This window comes from Quercus lobata, chromosome 2 (genome assembly GCF_001633185.2).
Source record: "Quercus lobata isolate SW786 chromosome 2, ValleyOak3.0 Primary Assembly, whole genome shotgun sequence".
In the NCBI taxonomy this organism is placed as follows: Eukaryota; Viridiplantae; Streptophyta; class Magnoliopsida; order Fagales; family Fagaceae; genus Quercus; species Quercus lobata.
In genome coordinates, this window is record NC_044905.1 from 82,393,519 (window position 1) to 82,413,726 (window position 20,208).

The window sequence follows — 20,208 nt, forward strand, 5'->3', positions numbered from 1 at the left end:
ACCAAATCTAAATAAAAATTAATCCATAAATTTTAACAATGAAAAAAAAAAACAATAGGTTATGTGCAGCATATATGTAAATCTAAATCTAAACCAATCCAACCAAGAAATTCAAACCTAAATTATATTCAATTCCCAGATTTTAAAACGAAAAGGAAAAAAACAATAACAAAAACGAAAATAATAACTTTATCGGTTATGGGTACACGGCCTGTCTCTCTAATGGTGACAGATTTTTCTTTCTCTATGTGCTTGCAGTTTCAGTGGTTTAAGTCTGACGGGGAAATGGAAGGTGGTCTATCTCTGTAGTCTGTATTGCGAGTTTTTTTTTTTTTTTTTTTTAATATATATATGGAGAAACTATCCAACGGTGTTTTAACGTGAAACAGTATAATTTATCGCTTTTTAATTGTGAACGTGGCAGAATTTTAGATGCGCATTTTTCCTACATGGCAGCACAGCCTTAATTGCAGGAAAAGGCTTCTACTATTATATATAGTATATGATATGATGTAGCTTTTGCTTAAGCCCCCACATTGTTTTCTGGATGAACCATTGGCAAAAATAAAATAAAAATTTAAGATGAACCAACCAAAATGTACCCTTCAATTTGATTGCACACATCCTATGATATGAATGCTAACCATATAGTTCTTATATTTAACACGCTGGAGATATGGTTGGAAATATGGATGATGAAGGAGCATTATATTGAGAGGACTTGTACTAAACAATAAACAATGGACCCTATTCAATTTCATATCTTAGGAGGAATTTTGAAGAATGGTGGATTTGTAAACTTATTACTCGTACCTTTACATGGAAAGCCTAGTTCCAATTACAATAGGAAAGGAGCTTACCACCACACACCTTTGGTAAGTGTTTGTGAGGTGTAGAGGGCAAATGACGAGGTTCAAGTCTCTAAAAAAGAATTTCACACACATATATACTTACATTAAATTAGAGTAAAATTTCTATTTTGTAAAAAAAAATAAAAAGAAGAAGGAAAGGAGGATGATTGAAAACATCAAACACAGAAATCCCACATGGTTACTATTCTACTCTCTGTTTATCAATTTTTTTTTTTGGGGTTAGAAATCTACCTAAAATCTACCCCTACCCCCTCCCCCTCCCCCCCAGGGGACTGCTACTCCATCGGGAGTTCCCAACTTCCCCAAGCCTTATGGCTTAGGGGCACAATATTCCGGCTAACAGGCAGGTATCACTGTTTATCATTAAGCGTAAGAAAATTGAAAATTGTAATGTCTCTGATTGGTATCCTGAGCTTTTTTCTAGTTGGAGGAAAAATGCATTGAGAGGAAGAGTTGGAGACTTAAGACTGGAAGGATGGGAAGCACGGACAATGGGATAGATGCTTTTCAAGTAACGTTCCAAATATCGTACTAGTTATCCTGTACGTTCCTAAACCAAAAGATTATGTGACTCTGTTTTAGCTGAACCAACTTCAAAAATTGCACCATAATCAACTATAAACAATCAAAATCATTTATGATTCAATATGTGAAATAATTAACTATTGAAGGACAAAAGAAACATTTATTGATTTTTCAATAAGATAAATTAACGTTCAACAACAAACAATAAGACCCCACGAAAACATAAGCTGATGGAAATACATTATTATAACCAGAAGCCAGACAAATACATCCACTCATTTTAACTCGTAATGGAAATTTTCCTATAGTTTGACTCAGCTGAGAGCTCTATGTGAAGGAAACTCTCCTTTCCTGATCAAACTGCAAACAGACGCGTGTTGAAAGAAGCCCTGCAAAGCCCTGTGACAAACAACCTTCAACTGCACATGGAGACTTGGAAGAGCACAATGGACTATTATGTCTCGTGATTTCCATGCAATCTTCTGTAGTATTACCTGGTGGATTATCCTCCCAGTTTGCCGGTCTGGGAGAAGTCAGCCTGATTCTCTTAAAACTCAAAGCAGGATCCCGGTCTGTATAGTGGGGGAAGGTGAATGAGGACCTCATTTCATCCTGTTGAAGGTCCTCAAGTACTTTCCTCTTCAAACCAGGAAAATCTTTCAATCCTGTGACAAAACCACCAAATTGTTGGACCACAACTCATATTTTGTTGCATACAAGCCTCTATTTCAGTGAACAATTGAAATCAACCTATATGTTTTTGCAATGGATTGACATACCAGGAAGAGGTTCCTCGAATACGGATGACTGGGATTCTGAATTACCACAGTTACAGAAGAAGTTAGCATTATCATTAGTTCCCAATACCCTGCACAACAAAGGATACATTAGTCATTAAATCTCTGAGATGCCAAATTAGCGAAGGGAGAAAGTGCAGCATTAGTCAATCATAATTACATATCAAAAGTTTTTCTGCTTTTCTTGTGCATATATTCCAGGCACAACTCTTATAATGAAGTGGAAGAGCCTATCTAATATAATGGTCCAGCACCAGGATCTCCAAGCCTTATAGCTCCTACAGGCTACTGCCACATCACTGACAGAAATTAAACCAAAGTCCACTGGTAACTTGCTTTTCCATTTGTAAGTGAGCTCCCAAAATATAATTAAAATAAAAATAGATCGTTTTACACACACCCCCAATAGATTTGAAGCCACAACTTCACCCTCAACTGATTTTTATAGAGTAGGAGGCACCATTTGACCTAGAGCTCATCAGCACAAAATTAAAGAATGCACATACTCAAATGACTAAAACTTGAGGCAGACCACCCACATGAACTAATTTCTCAAAAATATGTATGGTTCCTGGTTTTTTCTTTGAAGAACTGAAATTTTTCTCCTAATGTTAAAAGAATACATTGAAACTGGCCTCCTTCTTGGACCTTTTCCTTTTTCATTTTCATCTCAATGCATTTTGAAATACCAGGTACCTACAAGATTGATATTGAAGGAAAGCTCAAGGTATTATATAAACACACCCTTAATCATGCTTTGTGCAATATCACTTTATGAAAAAAAAAAAAAATTTCTTGATAATTCAATAGTTACAACACGGGGGGGGGGGGGGGGGGGTGGTTGGGGTTTGTGTAGGGGGAGGTTGAACCTTGGATGTCTTGGAAAAACCAGGAAATGCAGGAAATGCCAACCAATTGAGCTACTAGGCTCTTGGCTCACTTTACGAAGTTACTGCCAAGACTGGATAAAGGACAGAGCTTAAGTGTGCAGAAAAACAGTATAAATGCTTACTCAGATGTATATGAACAAACACTAGTCCTAACCCCAAAGACAGCAATAGGCACGGCCCATGTTGACAAAAACATGAACAGTCACTTGAGATGGTTTGGTCATGTGTTGAAGACAGCGATTAATACACTAGTGAGGAAAAGTGAGTTGATTTAAGTTGAGGGAACCAAAAAATAATTCTATTGAGGATCCATAGCCAACCCCAAAGTTTTGGGACTAAGGCTTGATTTTTGTTTCATAATTGAGATGCATTTAAGTTGTAAGAGAAGCCTTGGAAAGTTAGTGAGGCAACATTTCAAAGACAAACTAGAAATGAAAATTCAGCAAACATTTGTTATTTGGCATAATCACATCTACAGGGGAAAATTTAAAAAAAAAAAAATTCAAACAAAAAAAAATAATAATTATAGCCAAAGGAATATCTCAAAAATTCCATGATGCATTGTTGAAGGTATAGAATTAAACCTGTACATATGCTCAACAAAGTCATCTATTAGAACAGGCCAAGCACCTGCAAACAAAATTTAAGCATTACTTTAGTTAATTCGATAGTAGTATCTATTATTACTTTTACAGAGATGGCACTAGGAACCTGTGCCATGAAAATAAAGCAAAACATAAACAAACAGGAGGCTTAAGTACATTTAAGATTATTTATAATGTTACAGACAACCTCCTAATAATTGGGTTTAAAACATCAACTGGGATATGCCATAATGATCATGCTACAGTCCTTAATATCCCACCAACACCCAGGTATTTTAAGTTTCCAATGGAAAACCAGTCAATACTGAATTCACATCCGAGATTACAGAAGAGAAGATACTCTGAGGGCAGGGAAAGAAAACGACCATGGTCTACATGCAATGGCACAAATGAAATGATGACTACCATTTGTATCCATCTATAATGGTATCTGACCAAGAAATAGCCCTACCCACACAAGGAACTTCAAACGTTAATTTTGAAAACTGATTGAACCAATGGCAGGAAAGGAAAAAGTTTTTCCATAACTTGGCTTCATGAACAACAAACAAGAGAATCAAGAGCATGCCCAACCCAAGCTCCTACCCCTAGTCCAGAGCAACAGCAGAGGGAAGAAGGAACTTTTTAAGATTTAAAATTCACAGTTTTGCTTGGCCAGTGCCTCTTCCTTGGCATTATTTTCTGATAACACTTCAATATTTCAATCCAAACATGTTATTCTTTTGATCAAGTTCAAGTCTGCGCAACTTAGTAGTAGTAGTTTACAATCATTATGGTCGAGATCAGATGCAGTAATCTTGGAAAGCAACAGGAAGTTACAAAATTGATTCTAACAAGTTTGAAACCGAAAGCTTATGAAAATCTATAATTAACCTTGACTTTCCAGACGATCTGAACTTCCAGAATTTGCATAACAAGTTCATGAGATCATACGAAAATAGCAGGTCTACAAAACAAAAGGATGAATGACCAAAACTCATAAATAAAAGTACACCAAAAAACACAATAAGATCCCCATATTAAAAGACTCGAGGAGTCCTCAAAGTTCGAGAAGTTTGCATCTGCTTACTTCCTTCAACAACCTTTTTACAACCTGTAAAGACTTGTCACACACCTTTTTTACTTTTTGAGCTTAACTAATTTAAGCAGCATGTTATCAAAGATAAAGCATGAATAGATGGAGCTTTGCCAGCAGGAAATAGAACTCACAACACAATAATGATTATTAAGTACAATAAGTTTTACATAAAAAAATGATGAAAGGTTAAATAGACTGTATGATATGACCACATCTTAATATTCAAATAAAGATCTGGTGAGTATTAGTACCTTCAGGATCATACCCTTCCAGATTTTCATGTACACACCGGCTGAAAGCTAAAACTTGCTGCCAAGTATCCTCAGAGATGTTGTGTCGTTGATTTTTCTAGAAGGAATTCAATGGATCAATTTCAAAAGAAATGCACAAAAAATGATAATTTTTACTTTACAACAATAACAATAACGAAGCCTTAGTCCCAAAATATGCCCTATACAAGGGAGAACCAAAGAACTACAGTTCAAAATTATAGAATTTGGCATGCAGTCTGACACAGCATTTCCCTGGTACTCAACAATGGATATAATTTCATACCAATATTCCTGTTGGATTGGAAATTACCTAAACCTAGCCATTACATCTGATTATATGATGATGGGTATTTTGAGACATCAAATCTGTACAAGGAACAAAGCATGGCAAACATTAAACATTTGCATTTGATTACCTCAACAAAGTCGCACCATTGATTCAGCAGTCGAAATCTACCTGCTAGGACTAATTTCCATGCAGTAACTGCCTTGCTTACAGCTGCAAATGATTCAGTCAAGAAAAAAAAAGTCAAGAAATTTCATCACAACAATCTGTAACTCATGTATCCTGCATGTTCTTTTTCCAGTAGATATCCAGTACAATACTGTACGAAATCATAAAAAATAATTACATTGAACAAAGGAAGAAGAAAACTTACTGATGTTCTTTTGACCATTTTCACGGCAAATTAAGAAAACAAAGTCATAGAAGCGGGAAAATTCAGAAAAGTCTACCTACATTATTAATTAAAAAAAAAAAAAAGTCAAGGTAGAATCACATTGTACCCATCACAAAAATAGAAGACACATCCAACATTCTAAAAGTAAATAAATGTAAAAGCATTTAATACAAGATGGAAATGCTTATTGAAAAAAATAACATCATTAAGTAATGGAAATCAAAAACAGTTGAAAAACTTAAAAAAGAAATGAATTCTCACCACCAAGTCTAGCTTTGACATGAGCTTGGAAAGTTCATAAAAAATAATCCTGTCAACATAAACACTATAGTTTTTCAATAACTGAGAACAACAGAAAAGTGCTCAATGATGTGCCATTATAAATTTATAGAATTCAGTTATTAGCCACACATAATGATGAATGATAAATACAATGTGCAGATAACAATCAGCACAGGTAAGGGGAAGCATCTGTGTGTGTAACTTGTATAATTTTAACTGCAAGTTAAGCAGATCAGGTCACAGCACAACTCAACCGATTGGCTGATTAAGCTGACTCCTCCACAGGGAAAAAAGAAAGAACATTCACTAAAAAACATAATCACAAACAGCAAGGTAGATGACAAGAAAACTTGCCCAAGTAAATTATTTTACACATCCAGCAATCTCCAGGTAGTCTCTTTTAGCTTCCAAACCCTATCTAAAACTTTATCACAAAAAAATCTATTTTGGATATGCTCTTTTTAGTTCTATTACTACTATTTCATATCCACAATTGCCAAGAGTCTTGTAGCTCAATGGCATTACCTAGTCTCCTTTATGTGGAGAACCATAAAAAAGACAGGCAATCGAATTATTAATATATATATATATATATATATCCCTAAAATAAATCCATTTTTAGCATATTTTTGTAATGCATTTATAATTTTTAAGCTCCTGTAGATTCCTAAATTTATTTTTCCATAAAACAATTCCTTTGATAGTTACATCCTTTCCAAAATACACACCCAGCGTCACACCCCCCACCTACTCACACAAAAGGTGAAAGATTCATCCTTTTTTTTATTGGTAAGTTACACACACCCAACGGGTCTCAAACAGATGACCTCACCCTCTACCTTAGTCTCACAAACAAATGAGGTGCCATTAGAAATAGATTCAAAATCTTAGGACTTGTCTTCTGAAACTTCAATCTCTTTATTAAGAAGGATGGAAGTCTAATTATATATACGAAATTGCAGTTGAATGGATGACTTTTGGTTGCAAATTACCACAGACCCCAGCATCACTTATTGTCAATGCCTTTGTCTCTCCTTAAAACAACCATGTCTATATGTTGAATAACCCTAAATTCAGTCCTTTTGGTCAAGAATTATGCTTAAAACCAAAATATGTTCGTATCCTTACTCCTCTCTGTCTCCCTGCTGCAGAAGTCATATGTACTTCATCAAGCATGCATGCTATTTCAATTCTTCAATCCCTTTTTTTCCTTAGTAAAGTTCATGGGTATGGCAACATGAAAATATATCATGTTTATACAATTATTGATGTTCAATCCCCTGAAGAAACTCAATGAATTCTCTCTCTTTTCATATTTACCAAGAAAATATTTCAATTAGTTCACCTCCAAAAATTGAAACTATATCAATGATTCAATGTATTTTGGAAAATGACTGAACAGTTAGTTCACACCATGAAATTCTATGTCATTTAAAACTGCAAGTTATGCCCACAGCTTGCTCAAGCAAGGCTGAAAAATATTATAGGAAAATCAAGTACTTTGTGCACATGTATGTCAATATAGCCTCAAATTAATCTAAACTAGCATCTAACACCAACTTCCTAAGAGAACTTCAAGTTTCAAAAAGCAGAGCGTGCAGCTTATAGAGATTTATACCTTGTGTGAACCCTTGACTCCACCAATTTTAAGAGCTGGTTCAATGTGTCTCTTGAAATTTTAGCCGTTTGTGATTCATCGTCTTGTTTGTAGCCCTCATTCCCATTAACATATACATTTCCTGATGTAATATCTGCAAAAGTTCACAAATCAACCAAATGACAACTATCAATTTAGACTATTAATTTGTTTAAATCATATTAAAAGTAAATGAATGAACATAAACCCCACACAAATATCTTAGGTAACCAAAGAAAAAAACAAGTTGAACTAAATTGGCATCACAGAAAGTTTGGAAAACATGATGCCCATGTAAAAAGAAAGTTTTGGAAGCATCATATAATACCATAAAAGACAACATATGTAGTTCCAGAAAAGCATGTCAACATGTACAATCAATCTCTGACCCAATTTTCAAATCAAATCCAATTAAATCTTATACTCTTTAATTTTCTTCCTTTTTTTTTAGCAAAATAATTTTCTTTTTTTTATAGACTTCTCAATATGTAAAATTAAGCTCTAAATCCTTTACTCATTTTTTCCTCACACCTACGCAAAAACGACCACCAGACTACGAAACACTATCCAAGGATTTTTTTTTTTTTTTTCACTCATAAATCACGTATAAGTAGGGAGATTTTCATTCTCTGTAATATCAAAATCAATGAAATGTCAAACTCTTGGAATAATGGTATCTATTGTTATTTAGATTTATACATTAGAGTCAATATGGTTAGTGAATTAGGTGAAAGATACAGAAAAAGAGGGATTCAAACCCTCCAAAAACGAAAAGCACATTTCTTTTGTTCTTCTTTCTTATACAGTTAAAAACTAGCTCAGATAATAGAACGTTCAGAATTTAGCAAAAGACTGCACCTTTACCCATTAAGAAACACAAAGAAAGCACCCAAGATTGACAACCACCCCAATTTTTGTATAAAAACTAATAGCTCAACAAGCACTTATACAGTACACATTTCATATTTCCTACCAACAGAAAGTAAAGAATACCAAAATGCAACATTGCTGAATCCCATGAATCATATTGCATTAGCTTTCACTTTTCACATAATAACACCTTAAACCAGACCAAAAATTCATATTGATCACAGCTGAGCTGAGCTCAGAATTACCTCTAATTGAATCCCAAAGAAAAAATTAATTAATTAAAAATTTAAAACCCAAAACTGAATTTTGCTTTCCTTTCCAAGTTCCAACCATCAAAACCTCAGCTTGAAAGAAAACAATAGAAACCCAATTGAGAATCTTAATTATAAAGTCCAGAAAACCAAATTCCCAGGTTTTCCCAGCAACCAAGCAGGGCATCAAAACCAACCCAGCTAAAAAAAGAAAGTAAAAACCGAATCTTTAGCAAGAAAGTTTGAAATTTTATTGCTTTTAACAATCAAATTGGCAGTGAAAAAAATTGAAAGAAGGTGAGGAAATTCGAAATTACCACAATATTGCCTGTAAATCTCGCAGATATCGAACTGGGTCGACCCGGAGGGATCCATGGAGCCAAGTGGTCTGGAGCTCCTCCTGTGGAGCTATAGAGCTTTTGTGGGTGAGATTGAGGAAGAGAGAAACCCTACCGCTACAAGGAAGTGGAGAAGAATTGGATAGACAATAGAGACTCTCTCTCTCTCCCTCTCTCTCTCTCTCTCTCTGTCTCTGTGGCTTTTTGGATGTATCAGACAGTGCAATCATACGCAGAACTCTTCGAGAGATTTTTGGACATATTTGGAGTTTTCAAAATTTTTGTTTTTTTGTTTTTTTTGCTAAAATGCAAAATCTACGTAATTTATTCCATTTCCCTAATTTTACTTTCAAATTTTATTAGTTCTTAAATTTTAAATTTATTCAATTAATTTTTTTAAATTAATTTTAAAAAAATTAAAATCTAAACAATTAACCACAATATTTTAATAAAAATTGATAAATAGATTTTAATTGAATAAATTGAAAAGTTGGAATAATGAAATTAAATAAAATAAAGTTAAAAAACTTAAATGAATTCTGATAAAATTTACATTTTAGTTATTTATTTTTATATACAATTATATTAAATATCTAAAACAATCTATTATAATCTTATAAAAAATTAATAATAATTTATAATAAGATTGAAATCCTTTTTGGAGGAAAGTTGTTGTTGAAGTGCTCCGACATTAAATGGCTCTCTACTTGTCATCACTCCTGTCTCTGATCCTGACATTTTTTTTTTTTTTACTGATTTCTCATAAAATCACAAACCCTGCAATTTTTTTTTTTCACATATTAAAATTCTACATTTTAACCTATAAAGAAAGGAACTTTAAAAACCTTGCAAAATTCATTAGGGTCATTAAGAACCCTAAAGATGAAATATTTTACAGTGAGAATAGAAAGATTCACACTTGTGTTTAAGTTTTTGGAGGAAAGTTAGGTGTGCTACGTTTTTCAATTAAATTCAAATATATTAAATTTTATTACCCTTAAAATTATAATACTTTATTATATTATTTATTTTATTGGTTAATGTAATTAGGTGTGCTTTTTTTTTTTTTAATACAATCTAGTATTTGAATTTAATTGAAGAACTTGATAATATGATTTTTAACTTTCCAAATTTTACATTTTATAATTTAGTGTCTAAAACATTTAAATATTTTTATAAAACTCACATGAAAAATATTTTATATTATGTAAGAAATTTTTCAAAATATTTTTAATTTATTAATTACATACTTAACGACAATTTCAAACAAAAAGCTTGAACCATTGATTAAATTTGAAATTTAGAGAATTCAATTGATTGAAAATAAAGTTAAATAACTGAAATAAATTTCAATCAAACTTAAATTGTATAATTTGCATTTTAGCTTAAAAGTAATTATCTAAAAGCAATTCTTATGAAAGATTGGTATTGTATTTTTAATTATATTAGAATTTTTTTTAAAAAAAGTGTTAATATTAAAATTCAAAAATCATATAAATTATAGCACCTTGCTTTTGAAGAGAGAATAAGTAAATTGTTTGAGATATATATGAAGCCAATTGGATCTATTGTTGGATGGACCAGTAAATGGAATAAATGGACCATAGTGTATTTTTAAGTTAGGTAAATTGTATTTAATCCCTCAAATTTGGGATAGATTCAATTTAATTTAGTCCCCTAACTTTAAATAATAATAAATAAATAAACCAATTTTAGTCCTTGAATTAAAAAAAAAAGGAACAATTAAGTCCTTTTTAGTCATTTTTATGTCCATTTTTGCTTACTTGATTAACATTTTTATGATGTGATTTTCATTAAATGACAAGGAAATTCATTTATTATGTGTTTGGAAGTTTGGAGAGAGAAGAGTAAAGAGAAGGAGATGGAAGGGGAATGTTTACCCATTCTTTTTAAGAGAGGGAGGGAAGATTGGATTTACATAGTAATATTTTGCTAAAGTCATTGTTGGGTTTTAGAATTATGAGTGTGTTTGGTGGATAATTTGAGTTTGTGACATAAAATGAATTTGATTTCAAGTGTTGGGTTTGTTGGAGAACCAAAAAAGAAATTGCTTCGGAATAAAATACATACTACTTATATATTCCTCATATTGTCTCTCTATTTCTCACTCATATAAGACCAAACCCAACAATGGCTTAATAAATTTGATCAAAATGATAATTTAAAAAAAAAAAAAAAAAAAAGGATGGATGTTGGGTTTGAGTGTGCTCTTGTTGTTGGCAATATTGTAGCAAATCCATAATCAGAATGAATTAAGGTTTGCACCTACGAATTCATTGTCAAAGTTATGCTTTTCTTGATATATATATATATATATATATATATATATATACACAATTTGACTCTATTTTTGGAAAAATATAATTAAAAAATGTGTGTGTATATATATATATATATAATAGAGCATTAAATATATCTTAATGTGTGCTCTTAGGATACTCTTTAATTAATAAAAGCTATAATAATAAAGTGATGCTTTTGTAATAAAACGATATTAATAATATATTATCATGTCAACTTTTTAAATTTTTTTAATACTAAAATTGATAGTAATTTTCATAATTTTTTTAGAATTTTAGTATTTTTTTATAAGAACTTACCACTTTTTTTTTTTTTTTTTTTGAGAAAAAGAACTTACCACTTAATAGTGAAGTTGACGCCATTTCATTTTTTTGGGGTGGTTTGGTTATCAAAATTTTACTCATACCAACTAAATGATTAGTTCATTGGTATTCTTATAATTAGGCATAGCTACTAGCTAGTGATATACAGATGTAATATATATAGTACAAAATATGTAAGTTTTTAGTTTTTTTCTTTGAGAAGAAAGTTTTTAGTTTTAGTTGGTTCAAAATTTAAAATGCATTGTAAAAAACGGTATAAAAATATAAATAATTTTAAAAAATAATGGATGTACCTACATGTATATTGCGAATTTAAACAAAAAAAAAAAATTGGGAAAAAGTGGGCTATATATTGATATTTATTTATTTTATGATATTCTAATTTAATAGTATACTTCTATTATGTTAATATAATATAATATAAGATATTATAAAAATCGCCTAATCTATATCATATTGTAAGGACTCGATTTCGTAACGAACCTAAACAGTATTGGGTTCGCACGTAAAAGGCCCAGACAATATGATTTGTAGAGCGTGGGTGTAAAGAACTAGGTTAACTCTGGTCTCCCCTCCCAAAAAGTCACTCTTAAGAACGTTAGAGGTTTCAAGTTACTACTCTTCCTTTTTCTTCTCCTTTTCTTCTCTCTCTCTCTTTTTCTCTTCTTTTCTCTTGTTTTTCTGTTCCGATCCCTTTCTTCATGCTCCTCTTTTTGTTTATATACTCTCATTTGCGCTCCATCCTTACCGCACACGTGTAGGTTGGGTCCGGAGGATTTCTTTCTGTCCCATCTGGTATCTCCTGGAACTTCCTACGGGCAGCTGTAAGGCTGCTTCCTTACTGTTCAGGTATCACCTCCACATTAATGCGGCCAGAGAGTTGGTTGAGAGGTCATTAATGCGGAGGTAGCTGTAGTTTCAGATATTTGTTGGCCTTATCTCTTTCATCTCTGGTCGGCTATTCTACCCCTTGGAGATGACCGAACTCTGAGAGCTGATCACAGCGAGTCCACGTCCTGACCATCCTCGGACACGATCGTTCTCGAACACGTTCTGCCGAGGACCATGATGTCCTCGGACGGGCATATGGCCTTGGATGGGTCACTGGCCCAACAATTCTGAACCAATTCTGAATCCTATGGGCCCATCAATTGAACGATCCCCACAATAGCCCCTCAAAATCCGACTTCTCGACTCTTCAGGAGAAAAGGTGGATTTTGACGTCATAAGCCTGCACCTGTGCGTGTTTTGGGGCATGCCCCTGACGCTTCAGCACCCCAGTTTTGGCAGCATTAAATTCTAACAACTCCCTTGTCTCCCACGTTCGACGGTGAGATCCAAATCAACGGTAAGGGGCTTCTCTCGTTTTGTGAGCGGGAATTTTACCGCTCACAACCTTCACATGACTATCAAGGCGCTCCCAAATTGAAACCGCGTCTTATCCTCAATGGTTACGTGGTTCCAGAGTCTGTACATCGAATCTGCCTTCTTCCAGTCTTCACTGTTCTCCTGGCAACTACAGATAAACATACGTTGTCCGAGGTCCTTCCTTTGAACCTGTAAGTCCTCTTGAAGCTTTTGCCATTTTTATTCAATACCAAAAAGTTTTTTCTCTATTAAGTCTCTTTAGGAAAATGGGGAAACAGAGGAATCCCTTCCGGTGTCTTGTTGACTCCGAGGAGGGTATTAGAAACTTCCGCTCTAAGTATAATATCCCACCAATGGTAGGGATGAGGTATGCAGCCCAAGGGGAGTGGGTTGACGCCAGGCAAACTGGGGAAGTGGTTATCCCTATGATCGCCTTTATTGAAGGCGGGATGACCATCCCCATGGGCAGTATCACTAGGGGTTATCTTAATTTCTTTAGGCTATCCCCCACTCAATGCGCCCCCAATATGTTTAGGGTTCTGGGGAGTATAGACGCTCTGAATCAGAGAATGGATCTAAACCTATCCCATCACGACGTGAACTGGGTGTACAGCCTTCACCGCCTAGCTGACCAGGACTATTATCTCAAATCGAGATATCCTGCAGTAAGGCTAATCCAGTGCCTCCCTACTTCAAATAAGTACTTAAAAGAGGATTTCCTTATTTTTTCTGGGGAATGGCATGATGGTCTACCTTGCCCGACAGTAGAAGGAACACCAGGTGGGTGCGAAGTTACAGACCTATGCCATCTAGCTCGTGAACACGTTTTACTTACCTTTACTATTTTCGGATCTTATAACTTTAACTTTAAAATGAATGGTTTTGCAGATAGACGCTACACGAAGCCCAATCTTGGATTAGTCAATAAAGGGAGCCTAGACAAGTTATTGAAAGCCGAAATATATGTGAACGAGGCTGATGGTCAGCTACGAGCAGCACATTTAATCCTTGGCTATACCCCCCTTTCTTTTGGCTTTCAGGCGCCGAAGTGCGTGATTAGGGCACGCGATCCTCGGCTTCGCCGTATCAGTGTTGCCTACGAAGGGTTCGTTGTTCCAGAGGGTATTCCATTTCCCAAACACACATCTCTCCCAGAGCCTCTTTCTGCGGCCTGCGTCTCGGCGGGGCCTTCACTACCCCCATCCCCCTTTAAGAAAAAAGGAACCAATAGGAGCAGGAAAAAAGGAAAAAAGAAGGAAACCATTGTAACAGTGTTTGAATCTACGGACGACTTAGAGATTCTCGATCAACCCACAAGTCCCGAGGAAAGTTCTGACGAGATGGGGGTACACAGGAAACCCCAGAAAAGTTTGATGGAGCTGATGGAAGGTCAACAGGGAAAGGCTGCACCTGCCCAACCGATACCATCCCTGGTTCCATCTCTTCCGGCCAGGTCTCCTCCTACAGTTCCTCGCCACCCTCATCGATCATCTCCGCAACCAGTGCCGACCAGTTCTGCCGAGCAAGAGAAGCGCGGAGAACAGAAGGGTAAGGAGGTGGCAGATGCGAGTAAGTCTCGTCCCACTCGGGAGGAGGATGTCCAACGAGCTGCAAAGCAGCAGAAAACTAGGCACCCCGCTTCACGGGGTCAAGAGAAATCCGACTCCCCACATCCCGATTCACAGGCGTGGCTGCCAGCTCCTATGCTCGGTGGGGAGCCCCTACGAGACGATGCCTCTATAAGGGACTTCAACGGCGGCATTGGGTGTCACGTAGCCTCGGCCATAGAAGATGCCTTATTGCTCCCAAAGGATATGGCTGAAATAAAGAATGTGAGGAAGAATCAACTCATCCTTGACAATAAACGATACTTGGGCATGGTGAGAAACTGTTCCATTGTGCGACTGTTGCTTATTAATGCGCATTTCTCATTAACTAGAACACTAATTTTACCCCCGTTTTTTACAGATCATCCAAAATACTTTCAAGCTCGATGAGATGCTCAATGCTTGCTCCAACCAGCTAGATGGTGAGAGGAAAAGGAGGGTAACGGCTGTACAGACCTTGTCCAAATCTGAACAGGATTTAATCGTTGCAAGGAAAAAGCTACAGTCCGAAGAAGAAGCTCGCAAGAGTGCTGAACTGGCATCAGAAGGTTACCAGAAGCAGGCCGAGGAACAGGCCAAGCTTCTGCGCGAGGCAAATGCCGAGCTGAAGAAGACTCAAGAGCAAATTCTTGTTCTTAAGAAGCATCTAGAAGAGACCCAGAGGCTAAGGGAGAAAGCTGAAAAGCTCAAAGAACAATCCGAGAAAGCGAAAACCAAGTTCGAACAGGCAATGAACGAAGCCGAGCAAAAGGGCTACGAACTTGGGAGAGCTGAAACTGAGAAAGCCTTAAGAGCCGAAGTTCCGGAGGTGTGCCGTATCTTTTGTGCGAGAACCTGGAGTGTGGCTCTCGACCGTGCTGGGGTTGAAACCTCATCTGAACTACATAAGCCAGAGAACGTGTATTATCCTGAAGCGATACGCTCCTCGGCTCCTCAATCATACCAGGCTGATACCCCTTCCCCAGCTATTAACCCTAACGAGGAGGTTTTGTCTCGCAATTCCCCTCCAGGAGCTTCCCCCAACAAACCCACCACTGCCTCAAAGGCGGAGACGGTCTCACAAGGTTTTCAACAAGACTTGGATTCCACAGTTCAATCAACTGGGGACATTACCAAATAAAAGTAAAAAAGTAGAAGCTGTTTTGTAACTTTAACTAGACATTTAATAGAGTACTTTCTTGTTTAGTTTCTTATCATTCTGATGACTCTAAGTTATCTTTACGCGTACTTACTTTGTCGCTGTAGTTTTGTATGGGTTCATCTTTAATCACCTTTTTCATTGTACACCGACCTTGCATTCGAAACTTTCTCTTTCAGACTCCTTGATGAACGTTCATAGGGCATCATTTTCATCAAGTTTATGATTTAGAGAACTCATCACCGCTCTATTTACCACTTAATAATTCGATATATCACTTAGCAGGTTAATTTCTACTGAGTTTGTCGTCTAAGGACTTGGCATGACCTAGTCCCTTTTTAACAATTCAATATGAATGATAGGATGTTAATTTCCACCAAGTTTGCGATCCGAGGACCTGGCATAACTCAGTTTCTGTTTAACAATTCAGTATGATAGGATGTTAATTTCCACCAAGTTTGCGATCCGAGGACCTGGCATAACTCAGTTTCTGTTTAACAATTCAGTATGATAGGATGTTAATTTCCACTAAGTTTGCGATCCGAGGACCTGGCATAACTCAGTTTCTGTTTAACAATTCAGTATGATAGGATGTTAATTTCCACCAAGTTTGAGATCCGAGGACCTGGCATAACTCAGTTTCTGTTTAACAATTCAGTATGATAGGATGTTAATTTCCACTGAGTTTGCGATCCGAGGACCTGGCATAACTCAGTTTCTGTTTAACAATTCAGTATGATAGGATGTTAATTTCCACTAAGTTTGCGATCCGAGGACCTGGCATAACTCAGTTTCTGTTTAACAATTCAGTATGATAGGATGTTAATTTCCACTGAGTTTGCGATCCGAGGACCTGGCATAACTCAGTTTCTGTTTAACAATTCAGTATGATAGGATGTTAATTTCCACTAAGTTTGCGATCCGAGGACCTGGCATAACTCAGTTTCTGTTTAACAATTCAATATGACATGACAGGATGCGAAATTCACAGGATGCATATTTGACGTAAGTTTAAAAGAGAATATATGAATTGAAACTTCTTTACTAGTAATAATACCTTCTAAGATTATTTACATTCCAAGGATGGAGTACAGGTTTTTCATCTAGGTCCTCTAGGTAGTAAGCCCATATTCCTGCTACAGAAGTAATCCTGTATGGTCCTTCCCAATTGGGTCCCAGTTTTCCCCAATTTGGATTCTTAGTGGCCCCCAGGACCTTTCTCAGCACCAGATCTCCCACGGCCAACGGCCTCATCCTCACATTGCTATCGTAGCTCTGCTTGAGTTTGTGCTGGTAGTAAGCCAGCCGAACCATCGCGTTCTCCCTTCGTTCTTCAATCAGGTCTAGACTTTTTTCCAACATTGCATCATTATTGCTAGAAGAGAATGCACTGGTTTTCAACGTTGGGAATCCTGTCTCCAGGGGAATAACGGCCTCGGCCCCATAGGTCATGGAGAAGGGAGTTTCTCCCGTCGAACGCCGGGGTGTTGTCCGATACGTCCAAAGCACGTGTGGTAGTTCTTCCACCCATTTTCCTTTCGCGTCGTCTAGCCTCTTCTTAAGCCCACTGACAATGACCTTGTTAACAGCTTCAGCCTGACCATTGCCCTGCGGATACGCTGGAGTGGAATATCTGTTTTTTATTCCCATCTCCGAACAGTATTTCCTAAAGGCATTGCTATCGAACTGGAGCCCATTGTCCGAAACAAGAGCTCGTGGGATTCCAAATCGCGTAACAATGTTCTTCCAGACAAACTTCTTCACGTCTACGTCCCGGATGTTCGCCAAGGGTTCAGCTTCAACCCACTTGGTAAAGTAGTCCGTGCCGACCAGCAGGTACTTCTTGTTTCCTATAGCTTTAGGAAAAGGGCCTACAATGTCCAGCCCCCATTGCGCAAAAGGCCAAGGGCTTGAGAGAGGGTTAAGAACTCCTCCAGGTTGGTGGATATTCGGAGCATATCTTTGACACTGATCACATTTCTTAACGTACTCCTGCGCTTCTCTCTGCATATTCGGCCACCAATAACCTTGCGTTAGTGCTCGGCATGACAGGGACCTTCCTCCGGTATGGCTTCCACAAATGCCCTCATGCAACTCTTCCAGGATTGACTCTGCTGTCTCAGGAGGCACGCAGAGCAAGTATGGCCCAGAGAAGGACCGTCTGTATAGCTTTTTATCCTCGGATAACCAGTACCGAGGCGCTCTCCTTCGAATTTTCTCAGCTTCCACCTTATCCTCGGGCAACACGTCACTGTCGAGAAATTTTAATATAGGGTCAATCCAGCATGGCGTCAGACTAGCTTGACGAATTGGACAAACCTCCTTTTCTGGTGAAGTGGGAGTACGCAAGTCCTCGACAATAATTACCCGAGGGAAACTTCGTACTGAAGAGGTGGCCAGGGTCGCTAAGGAGTCTGCGTGGGTATTTTCACCTCGTGGAATATGTAGTACGTCAAAAGATTCGAACTCTGTTCGCATATGCCTAACCCGGTTCAGATACCCTTGCATCCTTGGGTCTCTGGCCTCCAACTCTCCAGTCACCTGACCGACGACCAGTTTCGAGTCCGAGAACAGTTTCACCGCCTTTCCACCCATTTTATGGACCATGCTCATTCCCATTATCAGAGCTTCGTACTCTGACTCATTGTTGGTAGCTGAGAACCCCAGTCTTAGCGACTTCTCGATGATGACCTCTTCGGGAGATATCAGAACCAATCCCAGTCCAGCTCCCCGTTGGTTTGCGGCCCCATCCACGTATACCTTCCATACCGGCCCTCCTGGCGCGGATATTATGCCAACCGATTTTTCATCCATGTGATCTTGATTCCTGCTAACTTCCTCAGGGCACTCAGCGAATTCAGCTACCAGATCCGCGAGAACTTGACCCTTCACAGAGGTGCGGGGCATATATTTGATGTCGAAAGCACCCAGAATCGTTCCCCACTTGGCAATTCTGCCGGTATAGTCAGCACTTCTAAGTATGGATTTGAGAGGCAATTGGGTCAAGACAACTACAGTGTGAGCTTGAAAATAGTGCGGAAGTTTACGTGTTGCATAGACGACTGCCAGTATGGCCTTCTCTAACGACAGATATCTCACCTCCGCTTCATGGAGAGATTTACTTACATAATAAATTGGCCTCTGGACGCCACCGTCTTCTCGTATCAAGACGAAACTGACCGCGTGAGGAGCTACCGCCAGATAGGCATACAACACCTCATCCACTTCAGGGCTAGACATAATAGGCGGTCTGGATAAATAGTCTTTCAACTGCTGGAACGCCTCAGCGCACTCCTCGGTCCATTCGAATCCCTGCCACTTATGTAACAGACGGAAAAAAGGACGACACCTTTCAGCCGACCTGGAGATGAACCGGTTCAACGCAGCAGTCATCCCCGTCAACCTCTGCACTTCCTTTGGATTTCGAGGCTCTTGCAAATCGTTAATAGCCCTGATCTGATCTGGATTCACCTCAATTCCCCTATGGGTCATCATGTACCCCAAGAATTTCCCGGAGCCTACGCCAAAGGAGCACTTCGAAGCGTTCAGGCGCAATTTGTGCTCTCTCAGTATCCCAAAGATGTTAGTAAGGTCCCCCACATGCTCAGCTACTACTTTACTTTTCACGACCATATCATCAATGTAAACTTCAATACTTCTGCCCAGCTGCGGCTCAAACATTTTTGTCATCATGCGTTGGTAAGTAGATCCAGCATTTTTCAAGCCGAAAGGCATTACCTTGTAATGGTAGTTCCCAATCGGGGTCACGAAAGCGGTTTTTTCCTGATCATCGACGGCTAGCGGTATTTGATGATATCCCTGAAAGGCATCCAAGAAACTCATCCTAGGGTGGCCCACGGTTGCATCCACTAACTGGTCAATCTTGGGCATAGGAAACGGGTCCTTAGGGCAGGCCTTATTAAGATCGGTAAAATCAACGCACACTCGCCATTTCCCTGTTTTCTTCTTTACTACCACCGTATTGGCCAGCCATTGGGGATAAAAGACTTCTTTAATAGCCCCAGCCTGTTTCAGCTTGGCGACTTCACTTCTGACTGCCTCGGCATGCTCTTTCGATAGTCGCCGAGGGATTTGTCTCCTAGGGGGAACGGCAGGGTTTACGTTGAGCCGGTGACAGATGAAACTTGGGTCTACTCCTGGGGCTTCATACGGGTCCCATGCAAAGACGTCCACATTGGCTCGGAGGAACTCCAGCAAACTGTCTTTCTCTTGTAGAGGCAGCTTAGCCCCAACCCGGAAGAATTTTTCCGGATCGTCAGCGACGATCATCTTTTCCAGATCTTCACACTCCACCCCATTGGTTAGTATGTCTACACCTGACGCTGGGGGCTTT

The 20,208-nt window shown here is 37.8% G+C and overlaps 2 protein-coding genes across 3 annotated transcripts; one reads left to right on the top strand and one right to left on the bottom strand.

Moving 5' to 3' along the window:
- Positions 1–1,537: 1,537 nt before the first annotated feature.
- Positions 1,538–9,371, bottom strand: LOC115976878 (defective in cullin neddylation protein 1). 2 transcript variants are annotated; one of them, XM_031098392.1, is made up of 10 exons: positions 9,076–9,371; positions 7,620–7,752; positions 5,981–6,029; positions 5,699–5,774; positions 5,456–5,538; positions 5,019–5,115; positions 3,669–3,714; positions 2,177–2,265; positions 1,892–2,062; positions 1,538–1,796 (listed from the first exon to the last, which is right to left on the bottom strand). In XM_031098392.1, the coding sequence occupies exons 1-10, from the start codon at positions 9,131–9,133 to the stop codon at positions 1,753–1,755; spliced, it is 846 nt and encodes a 281-aa protein (XP_030954252.1). In that variant the 5' UTR covers positions 9,134–9,371; the 3' UTR covers positions 1,538–1,752. The 2 variants fall into 2 exon arrangements, with proteins under 2 accessions (XP_030954252.1, XP_030954251.1); XM_031098391.1 differs by having other exon boundaries at positions 1,538–2,062; positions 9,076–9,369.
- Positions 9,372–14,491: 5,120 nt separating this feature from the next.
- On the top strand, positions 14,492–15,836 carry LOC115972575 (ensconsin-like). The gene is made up of 3 exons (XM_031092907.1): positions 14,492–14,794; positions 15,132–15,278; positions 15,360–15,836. Exons 1-3 carry the CDS (start codon positions 14,492–14,494, stop codon positions 15,834–15,836), a joined length of 927 nt encoding a protein of 308 aa, XP_030948767.1.
- Positions 15,837–20,208: the final 4,372 nt, after the last annotated feature.

What these genes read in the sequence shown, in the direction of transcription:
- LOC115976878 (XM_031098391.1), bottom strand. Translation starts at nt 9,133, where the DNA reads ATGGATCCCTCCGGGTCGACCCAGTTCGATATCTGCGAGATTTACAGG. An exon ending in TGTCAAAGCTAGACTTGGTG is followed by an intron (nt 5,775 to 5,980) that starts GTGAGAATTCAT and finishes TTAATAATGTAG; the next exon opens with GTAGACTTTTCTGAATTTTC. An exon ending in AAATGGTCAAAAGAACATCA is followed by an intron (nt 5,539 to 5,698) that starts GTAAGTTTTCTT and finishes AATCATTTGCAG; the next exon opens with CTGTAAGCAAGGCAGTTACT.
- LOC115972575 (XM_031092907.1), top strand. Translation starts at nt 14,492, where the DNA reads ATGGAAGGTCAACAGGGAAAGGCTGCACCTGCCCAACCGATACCATCC. An exon ending in CCCCACATCCCGATTCACAG is followed by an intron (nt 14,795 to 15,131) that starts GCGTGGCTGCCA and finishes TGCTCCAACCAG; the next exon opens with CTAGATGGTGAGAGGAAAAG. An exon ending in CAGAAGGTTACCAGAAGCAG is followed by an intron (nt 15,279 to 15,359) that starts GCCGAGGAACAG and finishes GTTCTTAAGAAG; the next exon opens with CATCTAGAAGAGACCCAGAG.